Below are 16,584 nucleotides of genomic sequence, written 5' to 3' on the forward strand. Positions count from 1 at the left end.
TAGACTCTGCCCTTAAAATCTGCTACACCAAAAGATTTGTCAGGAAAATCCATTCTGGTTCTCTTTCAAACTCTATCACTTACTTAGGGTATCTGACATTGAAATCCTTCAATTGCTAGAAGTTATCATCAGAGATGGGGGAAAACACACACACACACACACACACACACACACACACACACAGAAGGAAGATATGTCCTACTTCCAGTTTATACAAAAGGGACATGATTATTTTTATAGTACTTAAGATGGTGTACATAGTTTTAAGTCACTGGTTTAAAAAGAGCTCTTGACACAGTTGCAGTATAAAGAACCAGAGAATACCATGTAATTAGATAACTGAAAAATAATATTTAGTAGATCAGTGAATGAACAACTTAGCGTCTCAAAGGGAAGTCAGATTCTACATACAAAAATTGGTTTAAATAATATATCATTGTGTTTTTATTTTAATTTTGCACAATTTTTAGTGTTGTGTGGTGCTATTTTCTTTTGACTAGCTACTTTCACAAGATAAAACAAAAGAAAACAAATTACCTTCATAAGAGCAATTATAGTCTAATGTGAACTTTTTGCTACTAAGTAAAATGATTAATTGCTTCCCTTCATAATGAATGAAATAAAAACTATACCTGGAACATAAGTTCTACCTAAAACATTACCCTAAATTAAAGTCATAGCAAAATTCTAGCTCTCAAACAAAAATGGACATTGAAGAAGTAGCGATTACTTTTCTAAATGAGCTGTATGTCTCAAATAAGAAAAACTTAAATACCTTGTAGCAAATCAAAAGCACTACAGCTTACATGTGATACTGAGACTCAACAGCCTTGAAGCCAACACTATTCCTACTTGACATCTTTCAATGAGTCCTCATTACAGAATAAAATCTCAAATCTTAAGCACAGCCTGTACATCCTGGCATAATCCGATCTCTACTCACCTCTCAAATCTCATCTCAAGTCACCCTCCGACCCTCTGTTAAACATTACTCTCCTGAAATGTTGACCACATTCCAACCCCTGGATCAAACTAAGCTCCTCGCCCCCAGAACTACAACACCTTTCTGCCAATTTTCCTTCAAATTAGCTCACTTCTCTGCACTCCTGGAGTACTCTGTGAAATATCTTCCCTCACTGACACTCCCCTCAGGCTGATGTTATATTTTATATGTTAATGTTACATTCTGATATACTCTCACAGCACCCTAAATATTTCCTTCACAGAATTTATCATGATTTGCAACTGCACGATGAATTTGTTAATATCTTACCCTCACCCTGGCAACTTTACCATCCCTTCAAAGAGAATAAGATCTTCTCTTTTTCTTCCCCATTGGCGTCCCAGCACTAAGCACAATGCCTGGCATAGTGAAGATATTCAATGAATAATTTTTGATGTATGACTAGATTCCCCATTCTTAGTAAAGGATCTGCCACTTTTCAGGAGAAAATAGACGTTTAATGTGTTCTGGGCTATATATTGGTAGAGGCAAAGGTCTGGGATAAATGACAGTTCTGGGGAAATTTTAACATAATACATACACTTTTTAAGAAGCATTTCCTCAGTTTTACAAGCAAGATGACATTATTGTCAATGAAGGCGATGGATCTGGATTTTGAAATGAGATCTGGATTTTAAATAAAGATGCCAAATACTCATCCTAAATTGTCTTCAACTGAAATTTCTGGTCACCATCACTCATTTACATTAGTGTGACAGAGCTCTGATTATACCTACATTTCTGCTGAAGAAATTTGATGTGATGGGCAATAAAAAAAAATAGTGCTTTAGTTAAGTATAGTAAAAAAGTGTTGCTTTGTGTTTTGTTGCGAATCTTGGATGCATTGATTGCTCAGAATCCAGAACCATTCTCCTATAATTAGACCAATATAGTAAATACCAACATTCTCCCTATGAATTATTTGTACTTATCCACTCAGTCTTTGACTTTTACAATTACTCTTTAGGAGGCTTTCCTTTGTTTCAATAGTTTAAAAAATCCAAGATTAGCAAAATTAAATGAAACAAAAATACACATGAAAAATCTATTTGGTATTACTTAGGCAGATTGCTAGCTGACTTTGTTTTGCTTTTGCACTGGCATTAATGGCATTGATATACCACAGGTTCTAATGCCAGGAGGTCCACTAGTCATAAGATGCAATAAGCAAAATGTTAGACTAATCTGCAGATGATCAGGCCTGTGACTGATGAGATTCCCTAAAAGGTTTCACTCAAAAGAGCTTAAGAGTCCTGTTGTCAAAACATTTTACAAAGGAAGGAAGGAAGGAAGGAAGGAAGGAAGGAAGGAAGGAAGGGTTTTAAGTAACCCTATATACATTAAGACAGTATTCACAACAGGATCCAGACCAGCATCCACAGCCATCACATTGGAACTTTCTTAAAGGTACTAGTGGGATGCAGATATGTTGCATCTAAAGCAAAGCACGTTAACAGTCCAAGAAAATTTACTTAATCATAATATTCATTTTTTACCTCCTCTTAAGATAGAAAGGAAAGTATGAAGGAAGGAGAGGGAAAGACAGTTTGACAGATCTTGTAATGAATCAGGAAATCATTTAAGCACATTCCCAAAGCCTACCTTCTGGATCCCAAGGCTTTATGGAAGGAGGCCATTCTTTCTCTTCATGGCAAAATGACTTGTAATCAGGACAGCAATCAGAATTTTCCCTTTCACAGAAGTTATCACAGTAACATAGTGCATTTGCCTCATAGAAATGAGTGACACAGTCATCATCTCTGTCTTCACAGCAACCAAAACTTCTGCAGTATTGCCCTTTGAAAATGGCTCTCTTGAATCGAGTACCTTCCAAAATTGTATGATTCCTAGTGAAAGCAGTTCCTGGGTTCACTTCTCTTTGAGATACATACCGTTTCTCCATCCAAATTTCTGTGGTAAGATAGGAAAAGATTAAGATCTTATATCCAGTCCACATTCTCTAGATGCCAGGTAAGCCTCCACTTTCTGTTAGAGCCAATACCCTTGATTTTGGGGCTTCTCCTTGGAGTCTGAATTCAGATTTTCAAGACAACTCAGACTGAATCCTGAAATGGATTCTTGAGTATACTTCTTATAGTTAAACATTAATCAAGAATTTTAATGTTTGCCCTAAGATAATGTAAGTGTTAAAAATAGACCCTTGTCATTCCTTCAAAGTTAAAAATGTCTAACGTTTTATATCATGCCAAAAATATCCAAAAATAAAAATAATAAATACATAAAATACATAAATACATAAAATAAATACATAAAATCTTATGCATAGATGAAATACATTGAATATTGCTTGCCTCCCAAAAAAAAAAAAAAAACAACTCTAGATTCTTAAATCAGAAACCTCTGTGGAATACACATGGCCCAAATTATGTCTGCAATAACCACTGGCAAGGTGTAGGAAATTGGAAAGTCAAAAACACAATTATTCATTTCACCTACTTGCACTGCAACTAAAATCCAGGCTTTCATGAGGTTGCCTGCTAGGATCTGTCATATCAATAACAATTGCTCTAAATCATGCCCAGTCACACACTGGCTTGATTTCCCATCTGTACCCCATTTCCCTACCAGAAGAATTTTTATTTCAAGGCTTAGTGGAGCCTAATTCAGCTAGAAATTCCCTGAGGGTGACCTTAGTTCCTTTCACTGGAGTCCCTACTTGGCATCAGTGTAGGAACCTGCAGTATCTGAAAGCCATTTTATAGTCAAGAAAAGTCCATCTTTGTGCTACAAAATTGCAGGGGGAAGGAGTGAGTCATGAGGAAACCCAAAGGTCATGATGTCTTTAGTGTTTCTATGGAACTGTACATTTACAGTGGTTTTTGTACTGTGTTTATTTATTAACTACAATAACTCCCTTGGACTGGGGATAAGTAACCAGTGAATGATGATTCAGCAAGAGTGGCTGGGTGGCCTAATGGAAAGAACTTCTCTTGACAATCAGAAAAGCTGGACTCTGGTCCCTGGCTACTATTTAATTGGTTTTATGATTTGGGTTCACAATTTGCTTCTCTGGTCCTCAGTTATTTTCCTGTAAAACAAGGGTCTTCTCTAGGTCTAATTCATAACTCCAACCCCTCAGACTTGTTGCCTGACTTTGCTCCATAAATTATCTGACTCACACATCATTGTTTCACTTTCTTGCCCTTTTCTTTCTGGCTATAAACTATCATAAATCCCTTTACCTTTTCTGTTTCAAATTTATACATCTTGGCATCATTCTCCATAATCACCCTGACTGTCCAATCCCAAAATATCAAGTAAAGGCTTCCTTGTCATTCACACTAAACCACAACAAAGTCCTGTCAACATTCTCACTACCAATGACCAATGACCTCCTGACATCCAATTCCCATATACCTGTGTCCATCATTATCATACAAGAATCTTCTGTGGCATTTAGCACTATTACTAACTGGAGTCAGGCTAATGGAGCTCAAAATCTTGTTTCACCATTGACTAGCAATGTGTCTTTGGCTTAATCTCTCAGTTTCCTCATCTGTAAAATTTGGATAATAATATTGGTTACTGTACCAGGTAAGTGGCAAATTTAAAGGAGATAATACCCAAAGTATCTGGCACATCGCAGGTGCTAAATAAATGTTACCTACCATTAATAAGTATATTGTCCTCCTAAAAACTCTTTTCTCCTTTAACTTCATTTTTTCTTGATTCTCTTCTCTTCTCTTGTATCTCCTTACTCTTAGACTTCCTTTCCTTTTCAGTGATGATTTAAAGTATGCTTTTACCAAAATTCTTAATTCTTTTCTTCCTTAGTCCTCATACTTCATCTTCCCTCAAAAACTTCCAGCACTCAATCAGCCTAAAAGCCATGAATTATAAGACTTTATAGAAGGTGGACTGCAAAATCTGTTCTCTCTCTGACCTCAATTTAAACCACTTTAGCCCTTGTTCATCTTGGCCCAATCATCACATAACCTTGCCATTCCTCAACATGCTAGCCATACTCCAATCCTCCTCTTAGGATTTTCGCACTTGCTCTTCCCTCTACCTGAAACGTGCTTCACAGATATCCATATGGCTCAATTGCTCACCTCTTTCAATTACTTTTTCTTTCAAATGACACCTTCTCAGAGATGCCTTGCCCACACTATCTAAAATGATACTTCCTCTAAAGCCCAGCACTCAAGATCCTCATTCTCTGTGATTATCACTAGTGTAGCTTAATTTGCTGATCTTATTTATTTTCTGTATTTTATCTCCAGAATGTAAGCTCTACAAAATTATAGAATTGTGTTTATTTGTAATTTGTCTGTTAACTGTTTTATCTCTAGCAATGAGTGCTTACTGCATATTATGCACTCAGTAAACATTTATTCAATAAGTGAATGAATCTTACAATTTGCATTTTCTGCCCCTGTATCATATCTACTGAGTACAGTTGGAAATGATCCAAGAGTCCATAACATTGGTGCCACCATTTTTTTTTTTCACCACAAATTTTTTGATTTTTGTCTCAGCTAAGCTCTTAAATGCTGCTCATATTTCTTCAACTTCTCTCCCATTTCCCCTAGTGGCCATTACAAACCTTGTTTTCCTAACTTACTGGAGATCATCATGTTCTAGGGATAACCCTATCTCAGAGAAAAAAAAAAGAGCAAATACCATTCCTATACCTTCCTATCATCAAACCCATAAGTCTATATTTTCAGTCATCTTTTCCATCTTCCTTCCAGAGTCCTAACATAAAGTGTCATCCTGTTCTCAGGCAATTGTTTCACCTATGGTTTTTAGTCAGCTTTCCATTTATCTTATTCTTTCACTTATTTTTTGGTTCTTATACATGGACCTTTCTCTCATTCAATTCCTTCAATCTGTTAGTAGGATTATAGCAGATACTGTTTTCACTCTGCCCATATTCCTACCATCCTTACCGTTGTAGGACAAGCAAGCTGAAACTCTCACCATATGAGTTAATGGCCAGAGCCCACTCCTCTCCTGCCCCACTGCATAATGAACCAGAAGTTAACACCCTCCCTGTGACCCAGAAGCAATCTTTAAACAATGCCTAGAGAAGTTGGTGTGTAAGCACCCTACTCTCCTTACTCTTGGATAGTTATCTCTGGTATCTCCATATACTTAGCCCTCTTCCTAAGGTAAAAATGGGAATACCATAGTCAGAAGAGATTGACAGTGGCTCCTTAACTTTTTCTTTACACCATGTGATTAAATACTGCAGTTTACCATTGTCTGGTGAATGTATCTACCAGGATTAAAATATCTTCTTTTACCAATCTAACTTCTCTAAGTTGATAAAAGCTTTAAAATATCTCTACCAAGAAACTTCACATTGAAAGAACCTATTTCACACAAGTTCTAATGAATTCCTTTAGGCCACTGGTCTCAACAGGGGTGACTTTCCTTCCCAGGAAAAGTTTAACAATACATGAAGATAGTTTTTACTGACCTAACTGGGAAGGTGCCACAAGTATCCAGCAGATAGAGGCTAGGGATGCTGCTAAACATCCCAGAAGGCATAGGACAGAACCCACAACAAAGAATTATCTGACCAAAAGTGTCAATAATGACACCACTTATAAAGACTGATGTGCACACATTACACATTTTTTTAAAAGAATGAGAAATCAGAAAAAAATAAAATTATCATGATCATTTGCAATTAGGATTTACATAAATGTTGATCATATGGACCTCCCAAAAATGGTTGCTTTGAGATAACAGCTAATGACATCAATACATATATACCAGAACTTTTTCTAAATTTGGGGTTCACTGTACCATGCTCTTTTCCAACTTGACCATTCTCTTGGATGAGCTAAATTTTAGGTAAGAAAAGTTCCACATTCCTTCTTGTGATTTTTACAGTCTCCATTGCACAAAGAACAACAATGGAGGAATTCAGTACCTTCTGATTTTTCCTTGGGAGGAATGAAGTCAACAAATAACTTTTTTGACACAGATCTTAGATGCTGTGAAAATGGACTGGACACTGGAAATGTTAGTGATTTTTATAATTGGAAGTTTTCAGGTATATTTAAGTAGGTGAAATATAAACTTGAATGGGAGAGTAGAAGAGGGGAAGGAAGAGAGCAGAGAGAGGGGGCTTGCTGAAACACTTTATATTATTGGCTTAAATTCTATCATTAGAGATTTGTCTCTTTGAATTATGGAGGCTGTAAAAACACCCTGTGGTAGTAAGTGCTCTTTGGTGAAGTAACTTAAGTAACATCAACTAACCTTTGAAGGTTTGGGCTTGATCTGACTCTTGATTGCAGCTCAAGTTGTGATCTCAGAGTCATGAGATTGAACTCTGCACTCAGCAAGGAGTCTGCTTCTTTCTCTCTCCCCCTCTTCCTCTGTCCCTACCTCTGCTCATACACATGCTCTCTAAAATAAAGAAATCTTTTTTAAAAGAAAAAAAGAGAGAGAGAGCTCTAGTATGGTCTTATGAGGGACTAGTAAGGATGATAAGAAATGGTAGATAGAAGACTTGCTAAAAATGAAATGCTCTTTCTTCACATATTGGGCCATTAGTTAATTATGTAAAGCTATATTCTTCTTATTTCTACTCCATTGAGTTATTTTAGACTTTAGGATAAGGATTTCAAAGAGATATAAAGAAAAATTCTGACTACAAGGTGCTGCTGTTTTTGGATTAGGCTGTGAGGGAGACTGGAAGGTTTGACACATTGTAATTACCATACACTTCTTTAATTTATACATATATGTGTCTGTATAATACACAATACATATTATGTTAGTGTGTTCACAATCTCTTCAATCTTTGAAACCATCCATGGTGGCAGTAATTATGATTATTATTCCTAGGGCACTTGGGTGGCTAAGTCAGATAAAATTGTCTGTCTTCAGCTCAAGTCATGATCTTGGGGTCTTGGGATTAAGCCTGACATCTGTCATGTCATCTGTCATGTGAGCGGTCTCCCTGCTGCGGGGACCCTGTTTCTCCCTCTCCTTCTGCGCCTCCCCCAACTGGTGCTCTCTCTGTCACTCTCAAATAAATAAATAAAATATTTTTTAAAATTATTGTCCCTACATTAGTTTTTACACATGAAGAGCTGAGTCTCATGTGACTATAACTGAGCTTGGGGTCAAACACTCTGTCACTAGTGCACAGTGACAGAGTGTTTGACCCCAAGCTCAGTGCATATTTCCCTACCCTATCCAGCATTTCTGTTTAAATGTTCATCAGGTCATATTTCCTAAAGCCTGGCCTTAGCCATGACGTGTGTCATATCTCTAGATCCTTTCTAACCAAGTGATTCCTAAGGTAGACAGAATATGGAAGGGAGTAAAGATCTAGGAAAGGATCATAGAATTTTTCACTCATTAGTTGTACATTATAAAAACACTCAAGTGAAACTCCACTCTTCTGTGAAATTTACCAGTTAATGCAGATTTGGTCTCTAATTACACATTACTGAGAACACTGAAAACAATTAAAAACTTAGCAGATCCATGAAATGGAAAAGAGGATTTTGCAATAGCCTCCCCACTGACAATGGTTCAGTACACTGGGCCCAGGTCCAGGCATTAGAAATTTCACTCAGAACCTTCTAATCTTTTACAATAACTAAACATTTCTCTTGCTTTTTGCTTTTTGAAAAATAGCAATTTCAACATCCTTTCCTTTTTTAAATTTATTTTTCTAACATAAAATTTCATTTGCAGATTAAGACAGCTGGGGAGGATATATCCCCTTAGACATCAGGCACCAAAGAAAACCTCTAATGCTCCAGGAGGATGTGTCTACTTGGGCCTAGAAGCAAGACAGAGAGAAGCTCTGATAAAAGTCCCATTTTACCTTCCAACAGATCTCCACTTTAGTTCAAGGGCCTCCTACAGAGGTCATATTGCCAATTCTTTGCCTTGATGTAGATAAGGGAGAAGCCATTCAAACCTCAGAATGACCAGACTCAAAAATAAAACAGAAAAAAGAAAAGAAAAAAATGAAAGGAAATGAGTGAAAGCAAAGGGGATAGTAAAAGACTACCAGGGGGAGAAAGCTAACAGAGAAAAAAGTTACTAGATTTAAGAAGTTGTGCATATGAGTAAAAACAAATTTTCTTTCACTTCAAATTCTAATTTCAGTATAGTTAAACAAGAAATAATGGAGAATGCAAAAAGTTGTTAGAGCTAATAAAAAACATTAATGTTTTATTTCCCAAGAAGCACTTAAAAATAAGAAACAGGCCTGCTATCTTTTGTCTTAGCACACTTCTACCTGAGGAAAAACTGTTGTAGTCACCCATTCTCTTACTCAAAAAAAATATATGTTGTACTCCAAATGTATTCTGCAGATGCATGGATTAATAAAACATAATCCTAATACTTAAAGAACAACTAGAATAGGCAGACAACTTAACTTCTTAAAACAACAACAAAACACACATTATTGCAATGAGCCTTGATAAGCTATTACAGGGACATGTAGAGGACTTAATGGAAGCACAAAAGAGGTAGTGGTCAATCCTTCCTGGTAGAATTAGGAAAGATAATACTAAGGAAATGATATTTCATGTGAGTCTTAACGAGAAAATAGGGATATTTGTCAAATAGATAAAATTCTAGACCCAGAAACAGAAAACATATGATGTACTTGAAAAACTGGTAGGGACCAGATCATTTTAGACCTTGAATGACAAAGATATACTAAGCAGAGATTTTCTTTAAAATGAAAAACGATAGGAGTCAGTTGTTGTTTTTGCTCATCCAATAATTGAGTAACCATATGAGCTTTCCTTTGGGGATCTGTTCTTTCCCCCCATGTAGCCCTGGTGAAACCATCAGTCACAGCTCTTTACCTTCAGCACTTCCCAGGGGTCTCCTATGACTTAAGATGAGCCAGTCACTCTCTCCTAAGAGCGTGAATCTTGAGTGGAGTGCCTAGTATATAGACCACATAGAGTGGAGTCAGCCAGATACTGACTCTCCCCAAAGTGTCCATGAGTTACTAACCAAGATCTCTGATCAGTTTTTCCTTAATTTCTAGGAATATCAATATCAACCAGAGTCAGTGTCTGTCATGTGTGATTAAAGAATTTGTGAGACAGGAAGTTATTCTATGGTTCATAACCAGACAAGATTATAGTCAGGAGAGCATTTTTGCTAGATCATGTTAGAATAGACAATGGATTAGATGAAGGTGTGATTGAAGGCTGTGAAATCAGTCTGGAATCTACACTAGTAATTGCCCTTGAGAAGTAGTTCTGAAATAGAAAGTGATAAGAGACATATAAAGGAGTAAATTTGTAAATTATCTAATTGGATATGGGAATAAAGTAATGGGGGTTTCTTAGCATAAGTTCCAGATTTCTGGTGTGAATGACCATATGGAAACATTAGCTATAAAAGAAGCAGTTTAGGGCAAAGTTTAGCTCAGTTTGCAATTTATTGTTTTATTTTCTGGTGAATTATTCAGATGAAGATGCCTAATGAGGAACTGGCTTCCATCTTTTCTACGCATAGATTTGGAAGTCATCAACATACAGTCAATGTAAAAGCAATGAAAGTGAGTGACATTACCCATCTTCAGGCAGGGCTGAAGCATGACTCTAAGATATTTGAATAGCCTAAATGTGGTTGTAAGAATTTTATTTTAGAACTTCATGAACCCTACTAAAAGTTTTTTTTAATCACTTTTTTCCCCATGAACTATAAGACATTCCCAATGTCCTTGGTGTATTTTTATGAGAGACATCACAGTATATCAGAATGATTCTTAGCCTTAGATTCAAATCAAAATCAAATTGAAATTCTTTACCAGCCATTGATCAAGTTAATTATCTTCATATAAATTTGGTTAATTCATATATCAAAATAGGAATCTTATAGAGTTGCTTTGAAGATTAAATAAACCAATCTATAAGAGAGTACTGGAACCATGCAGAAGCTCCTTTACTTGCAAAAAATTAGTTTGCCTAAGGCTGATCTTAAATGCACTGAAGTCAGTGCATTTAAAATTCAAAGAAACACCAAGGTTTTAGTTTGTGGCCCTAGATACATTTCCCTAAAAGGATTTAAAACTAAACATTGTCTTATCCTCTGCTGATATATATATTCAATTAGGAATCTTTTTTCAAAATATTACTGTGGCATCTCTATGAAAATATGTGAATAAGATCAGCCACTTTCATTATGATCTGTACGTAGGGAAAAGGAACTGGTTAGCATACAGCAATAATATTTACTGGCTCATCACTAGTTTTATTGTGTGAAATCTGAAGGAGCTCTAAGCCTGTGCAATCTCCACCAACCTGAGGTAATCATCCTAACTTTACAACAGAGCACACTCAATGCTTACAAGCTCTTTCATTTACAAACCCACAGCCTCACTTCTGAACTCCTAACCCAATAGTTGGCAGATTGGCTGCAGATTAGAATCACCTGGGAAGTAAAAATTGTAAAGAATAAAAGCAAGCCAGTCTCCAAGTCTTATCCTGAGAAATTATTATTTCACTGGTATGATAGGAGATGCGGTCAGACTTAAAACCAACTGCTGAAGCCACATGCTCAAATACTGCTCCATTTTTTTTCAATCACTTTTCCTCATCTCCTGCCTATTAATTTTAATGGTACAGACACAAGGCCTTCGAGTATTTTATGATTTGTGATATGCCCTTTGGATTTGTTCTTCCTGAAAAATGAGTCATTTCATATACTTATGCAATCCACATCTATTTCTTTATCACTTTTAATTTATAAAAATTACCTCTACTTTCCATCCCATCATGTATTTTCTTTTTGGCACTTATTTTGCATTTATCTGCTGTGATGGGGTTAACCATGATCATAAATTACCTCAAAACTAACACATGTGTTGCAGACTTCCTGTCTAAGACTCAAGAAATACAATGACTAACAAAACCTAACATTACTACCTACCCCATCTATTGGTGGTGGGTGCTTTTAATTGCATAATTTCATTCATATAGTGAGAGCCCACAAACTGAAAATTTATAAGTAGAAAAGCTTCTTTACCAGATATAAATAGACCCTTAGTATATATGTTTCCCCTCTGAATTATTTTCTTGCTCTGCCCCACTCTATCCCATCGTTCACCTTTGGATAATAAATGCATTAGGCAAATCTTGTCTAATCCTGAATTCTAATCTCTAGTACGCTGTTAATATTCAGCAATTGTGTTTTTCTTCCCTTTGCAGAATGGAAGAGAATTTGCATTCATGAGTGGGGAACCTCAGGGTATTCACATCCCATTTACTCACAGGGATCCTGATAATGACCCATTCAAAAAGGGTGATGTTTAATCAGAACAGAATGAGGAAAGGGAGATGAAACACTGAGTGAGATAGGTGTGTGGGGGTTGAGAAAAGGATAATGGTTCCAGACAAGGACAGGGCTCCTTTCTTTCATTAGAAAGAGGCAACTTTTGATGTGTTATTATAGGGATGGGCCCTTTCCTCCACACCATGAAGCAGGCACCCCATCTGACTAGAAAAGCTGAGTCATTCTGAGCAGCTACTCTAGTGAACACTAGAATACAGCCAAGGGAAGTGTTTCCATGTTCACAAACAAGAGGGGGAATGGAAACAAACACCTCTTTCTAAAATGTTTCAAAGCTTCAAGGACAGGAAGGAAGAAAGGAAGGAAGGAAGGAAGGAAGGAAGGAAGGAAGGAAGGAAGGAAGGAAGAAGGAACGAAGGAAGGAAAGAAGGAAGGAAACACAGGAAGGAGAGGAACACAACTCTTACACAATATAGAGTGATATAAATAATGCACCTGAAATGACTTCACTTAAAACAGCGTGGTCAAGAAAAGAAAGTATAAGATTTGGAATCAAAGGGAACCAAACCTGGTCTCGAGCTCTGGCCCTTATATTTTGCTGCCTTCCTTTTACATTCTGTGACTCGGTTTATGAGTCACAGAATTATTATTAAATGATAATATAAAATATAAATATAAAAAAGGTAGGTTATCTATGTGAAGGACTTTAACAGTTTAGTCCACATTTAGGGTGAGCCAAGCAGAAACAACTTTATTTGTTCCCTACTTGCAACATGGTACAAATCTCATGCCCCTACAATTTTGCTGCTGTACTCAGAGTTGGGTTTGATATCTAATGGCTAATGTTAAGCAAGAATGAAAACATGTATCTAAACAATAGTAGGCAAGAGTTCAACAACAGTGCAGGCTGAATTTATAGCAGATCCCATCTCACATTTCTATCCCCCAAAAGGAAGAAAATCTGTAGCATTATGAAGCCTATTTCAATCATATAAAACTTACATTACCAAATAGCTCTCATAGCTTCTGTGTCTAAAATAGCAACATTCAGATTATTTTATAGTTGTCAACAGCAATGTATTGGTACTTATTTTACATTTGTGTAACCAAAGAATCCCTTTAGATAATTTTTCCAAACAACTTCTATTTTTAGTTTGAGACATCACCTCAAGGAAGATGGAAACTGATTGCAGGTTTTTAATGATAATTGTTTGGCTTGCCTGCTCTGCTATGAAGTTGAAGTTGAAGTTGGCTCTTCTACTTACTTACATTCAAGCAGGGCACCCTGACGCCTACAGTACTATGAAGTAGGAAAAAAAGACAAAAAGAAAACAGCTTTATAATGTATGATGATACTGAGATTGACTAATATAGTAAGTGCAATTTTAACAGTAAAGGGTAAAGTTTTATCAAATTCTGTTGCTTTCTAAAAGGGAATAGAAAAGACTAGGAGCAGGAAAATAATACACTCAGATAATTTTAACTTGGAGTGTTTAATAATCTCATCCCTCACATGACTTCATTTATTGGCTATTATGCCTTTCAAAATCTGTATCTCTAACCTAGATTTGGCTTCAAATGCCTTGCCCAATTTTAACTGCATATTGGACATGTTCTCTTATGTATTTCTGTTATCTTGAACTGAACATTTCTAAAACTCAATTCAAAAATAAAATAAAATAAAAAAATAAAACTCAATTCACATTCAGCCTTTTCCACTCCCCTCTCTCTGTGCCCCCAGACACACACACAAACACACCCCATGACACAGAAAATCTCTGTGTTCCAGTATTTGTCAGGACAGCCTAGCCTTATTCTGTGAGCACAAACAGCCCCCAAATCTCAAAAGCGTAACTATTATAAGTTTGTCTCCAGCTCACACAAGGTCCTTCTTTCTTGACCGGGCAACAATCCAAAGCAGCTGTCCTCGATGGTGTGATTCAGGAGTCTCAGCTGCTTTGATTCTGTGGTTCAACCATATCAACATATGGCCCTCCTGCTTCTCACCAAAGAGGAATTAAAAGATGGTTAATGGCTCAGGGGTTTCCATAGCTTTGCTATGGAAATAACATAACATATATAGCTCCCAAATAACATATATAGCTTCTTTCAACATTTCATTAGCCAGACATAGTTATATGGTCCCTTCTAACTGCAAGGATGTTGCCAAGTATATTTGTAGGTGCATCAGAAAGAAGGAATAGGAAATGCACACCACATGGCATTGTCTTGTGCCAAATTTCTTAGTTCAGATTCCCAGGCTAGAAACCCTGGCTTCATCCATCTTTTTCTATCACCTACACAGGGCATCAATCCATACGTGGATACCATTAATTCTGCTTCCTCTTATATCTCTTGAATCAGTTCACTTTTTTTTTTTTTTTGATATATCACTTTTATTTTTTCCCCACCTTCACTTTATAAATCCAAACTCTCATCACACCTCTCTCTGATGGCCACAACTTCCTCACAGGTCTCCTTGTCTTTAGGATGCTCTCTCAAATCAATTCTCTATATGGCAGCCATAGTGATCTTTTTAACATGCAGACATGATTGTATTGACTTAAGCTCCTGCTTAAACCTTTCTATAGCTCCCTGTTTCTTAAAAAAAAAAAAAAAGGCCAAATCTGTAAACATGATTCATAAAGCCCTGCATTACCTGGTCAGAGCTTACTTCTCTAAATTCATCTTTTGCAAACATAGACCTTGTAGTAGCTGCAGTGATGTGCCGCCCAGGTTCTCCTTCAATTCTGATGCACTCATTTCTCTAGCCGCTGAAATGTTGCCAACTGATAACTCACAGCTTAAATGCTTTTCCAGAAATTGCCTTCAACCAAAGGAAGTTGCCTCACCCAAGGTTACTCCCTCATCCTTGTGGCACCCTTTATCCAAGGTCAATGGAAAATACAAAGGCTCTCTCCTTGTTTCAATCTGTGACAAATTTAAGGAGTCATCCCATTTCCACAGCTCACTGGGAAATCTCACTAAGATCTCTGTCATAACTCCTCCTGATTCAGCTTCTCCCACTTCTGCCCAGTTCTGGCCCCCTGACTCTCTGACAGGTGTCATCAATTGAGAACATTCCCCCCAGAAAACCTCCTACACTGACGTCCCTGTCCTACAGTCTGTTCCCTGCCTCAAACTCTGTACTTAAACCATTTGAAATACAGTACCCAGAATATATTGTTCCTTCTGGCCCCTTGCTCATTGGGTGTCTGAGACCTGGAATGCCAATCCTACCTTCCTAATTTTACCTGAGTATCCCTACTTATCCTTAAGGACTTGAAGGTCACATCATATTAACAAAGAACATTACACCTACAAAGAAGTTCTCTCTATATTGGGTATTGCATATACATCTTCCCTGCCTCAAACTCTACTCTCAGACATGCAATGACAATGCATTTTAGGTGACATGTTGGACCTACCATAAAAATTTGTGATCCTAGTTATTTGGCTCAGGGCTTGAAGCCCAGAAAACATACGTTGTTTGTTTGTTTGTTGTATTCTAAATGTACCCCTTACTAGCTCTCTGAACTCCCAGAGGTTAATCTGGGAATCTGAATCCCCTCAACTCTGCAGCTGGACCTTGGGGAGACAGAGAGCTACCTGGAATCCTTCTGTTGCCACCTCCACCCGATCACTTACAGACCAAGCTGAAGGCTAGTATTCTTTCAGGCATCTTCAGCTCCCCTGTGTTATATCTTGCCCTTCACTTTCCTCACCAACCTCAAGGTCATGGGCTGACTCTCTACATCCTCCTTCAAAGTCCTCAGACTTCTCTATCCCCTGGCATAGAGAATCTACCTCTTCAATCCAATCTTCAATTATCTTTCATTATGCTAAGGGAGGATTAAATAATTTAGAAAATTATTTGCTCTTTTACAATCTGTTGCAGAGCTACTAACTTCCTAAAAGGGTCAAGAAAGTCAATTTCAAAATTTAAGACAAATCAGTGGCCTCTTTTCTAAGCAATACCCTCCTTTACCTGCCCTGGAGCAGGAAGCCTGGCAGCTCAGCCTGAGCTGGGTGGAGGCTGCAGGAAAAAACACATTTAGGAAGAATATGAGAATGTGTGGCTTTAATATTTGCCAAGAATCATCCCCCATTACATCTATTCATGTGTCTGCCACTCTAGAGTGTTTCCTGTCAGCTGTAAGTATTTTTATTTGTCTTTGCAAATTCAGTGACTAATATAGCACATAGTACATGGCAGGTGCTCAAACAATCTTGAAAGACATTCAGAGTATCTCTACCTCCAAGTTCAGGTCTATTATGATGCTTCTCTTGTCCCAAGGAGCTTCATCTGTTTACCTCTT

The 16,584-nt window shown here is 37.1% G+C and overlaps 1 protein-coding gene across 1 annotated transcript in view; it reads right to left on the reverse strand.

Moving 5' to 3' along the window:
• TINAG (tubulointerstitial nephritis antigen) overlaps nucleotides 1-3,074 on the reverse strand; it is a 91,852-nt gene extending 88,778 nt beyond the window's left edge. The window contains exon 1 of the mRNA XM_041754016.1: nucleotides 2,606-3,074. Coding sequence (XP_041609950.1) covers nucleotides 2,606-2,960 — 355 coding nt within the window. The 5' untranslated portion in view covers nucleotides 2,961-3,074. The remainder of the gene's footprint in view (nucleotides 1-2,605) is intronic.
• Between the last annotated feature and the right edge of the window lie 13,510 nt (nucleotides 3,075-16,584).

This window comes from Vulpes lagopus, chromosome 1, assembly GCF_018345385.1.
Source record: "Vulpes lagopus strain Blue_001 chromosome 1, ASM1834538v1, whole genome shotgun sequence".
NCBI lineage: Eukaryota > Metazoa > Chordata > Mammalia > Carnivora > Canidae > Vulpes > Vulpes lagopus.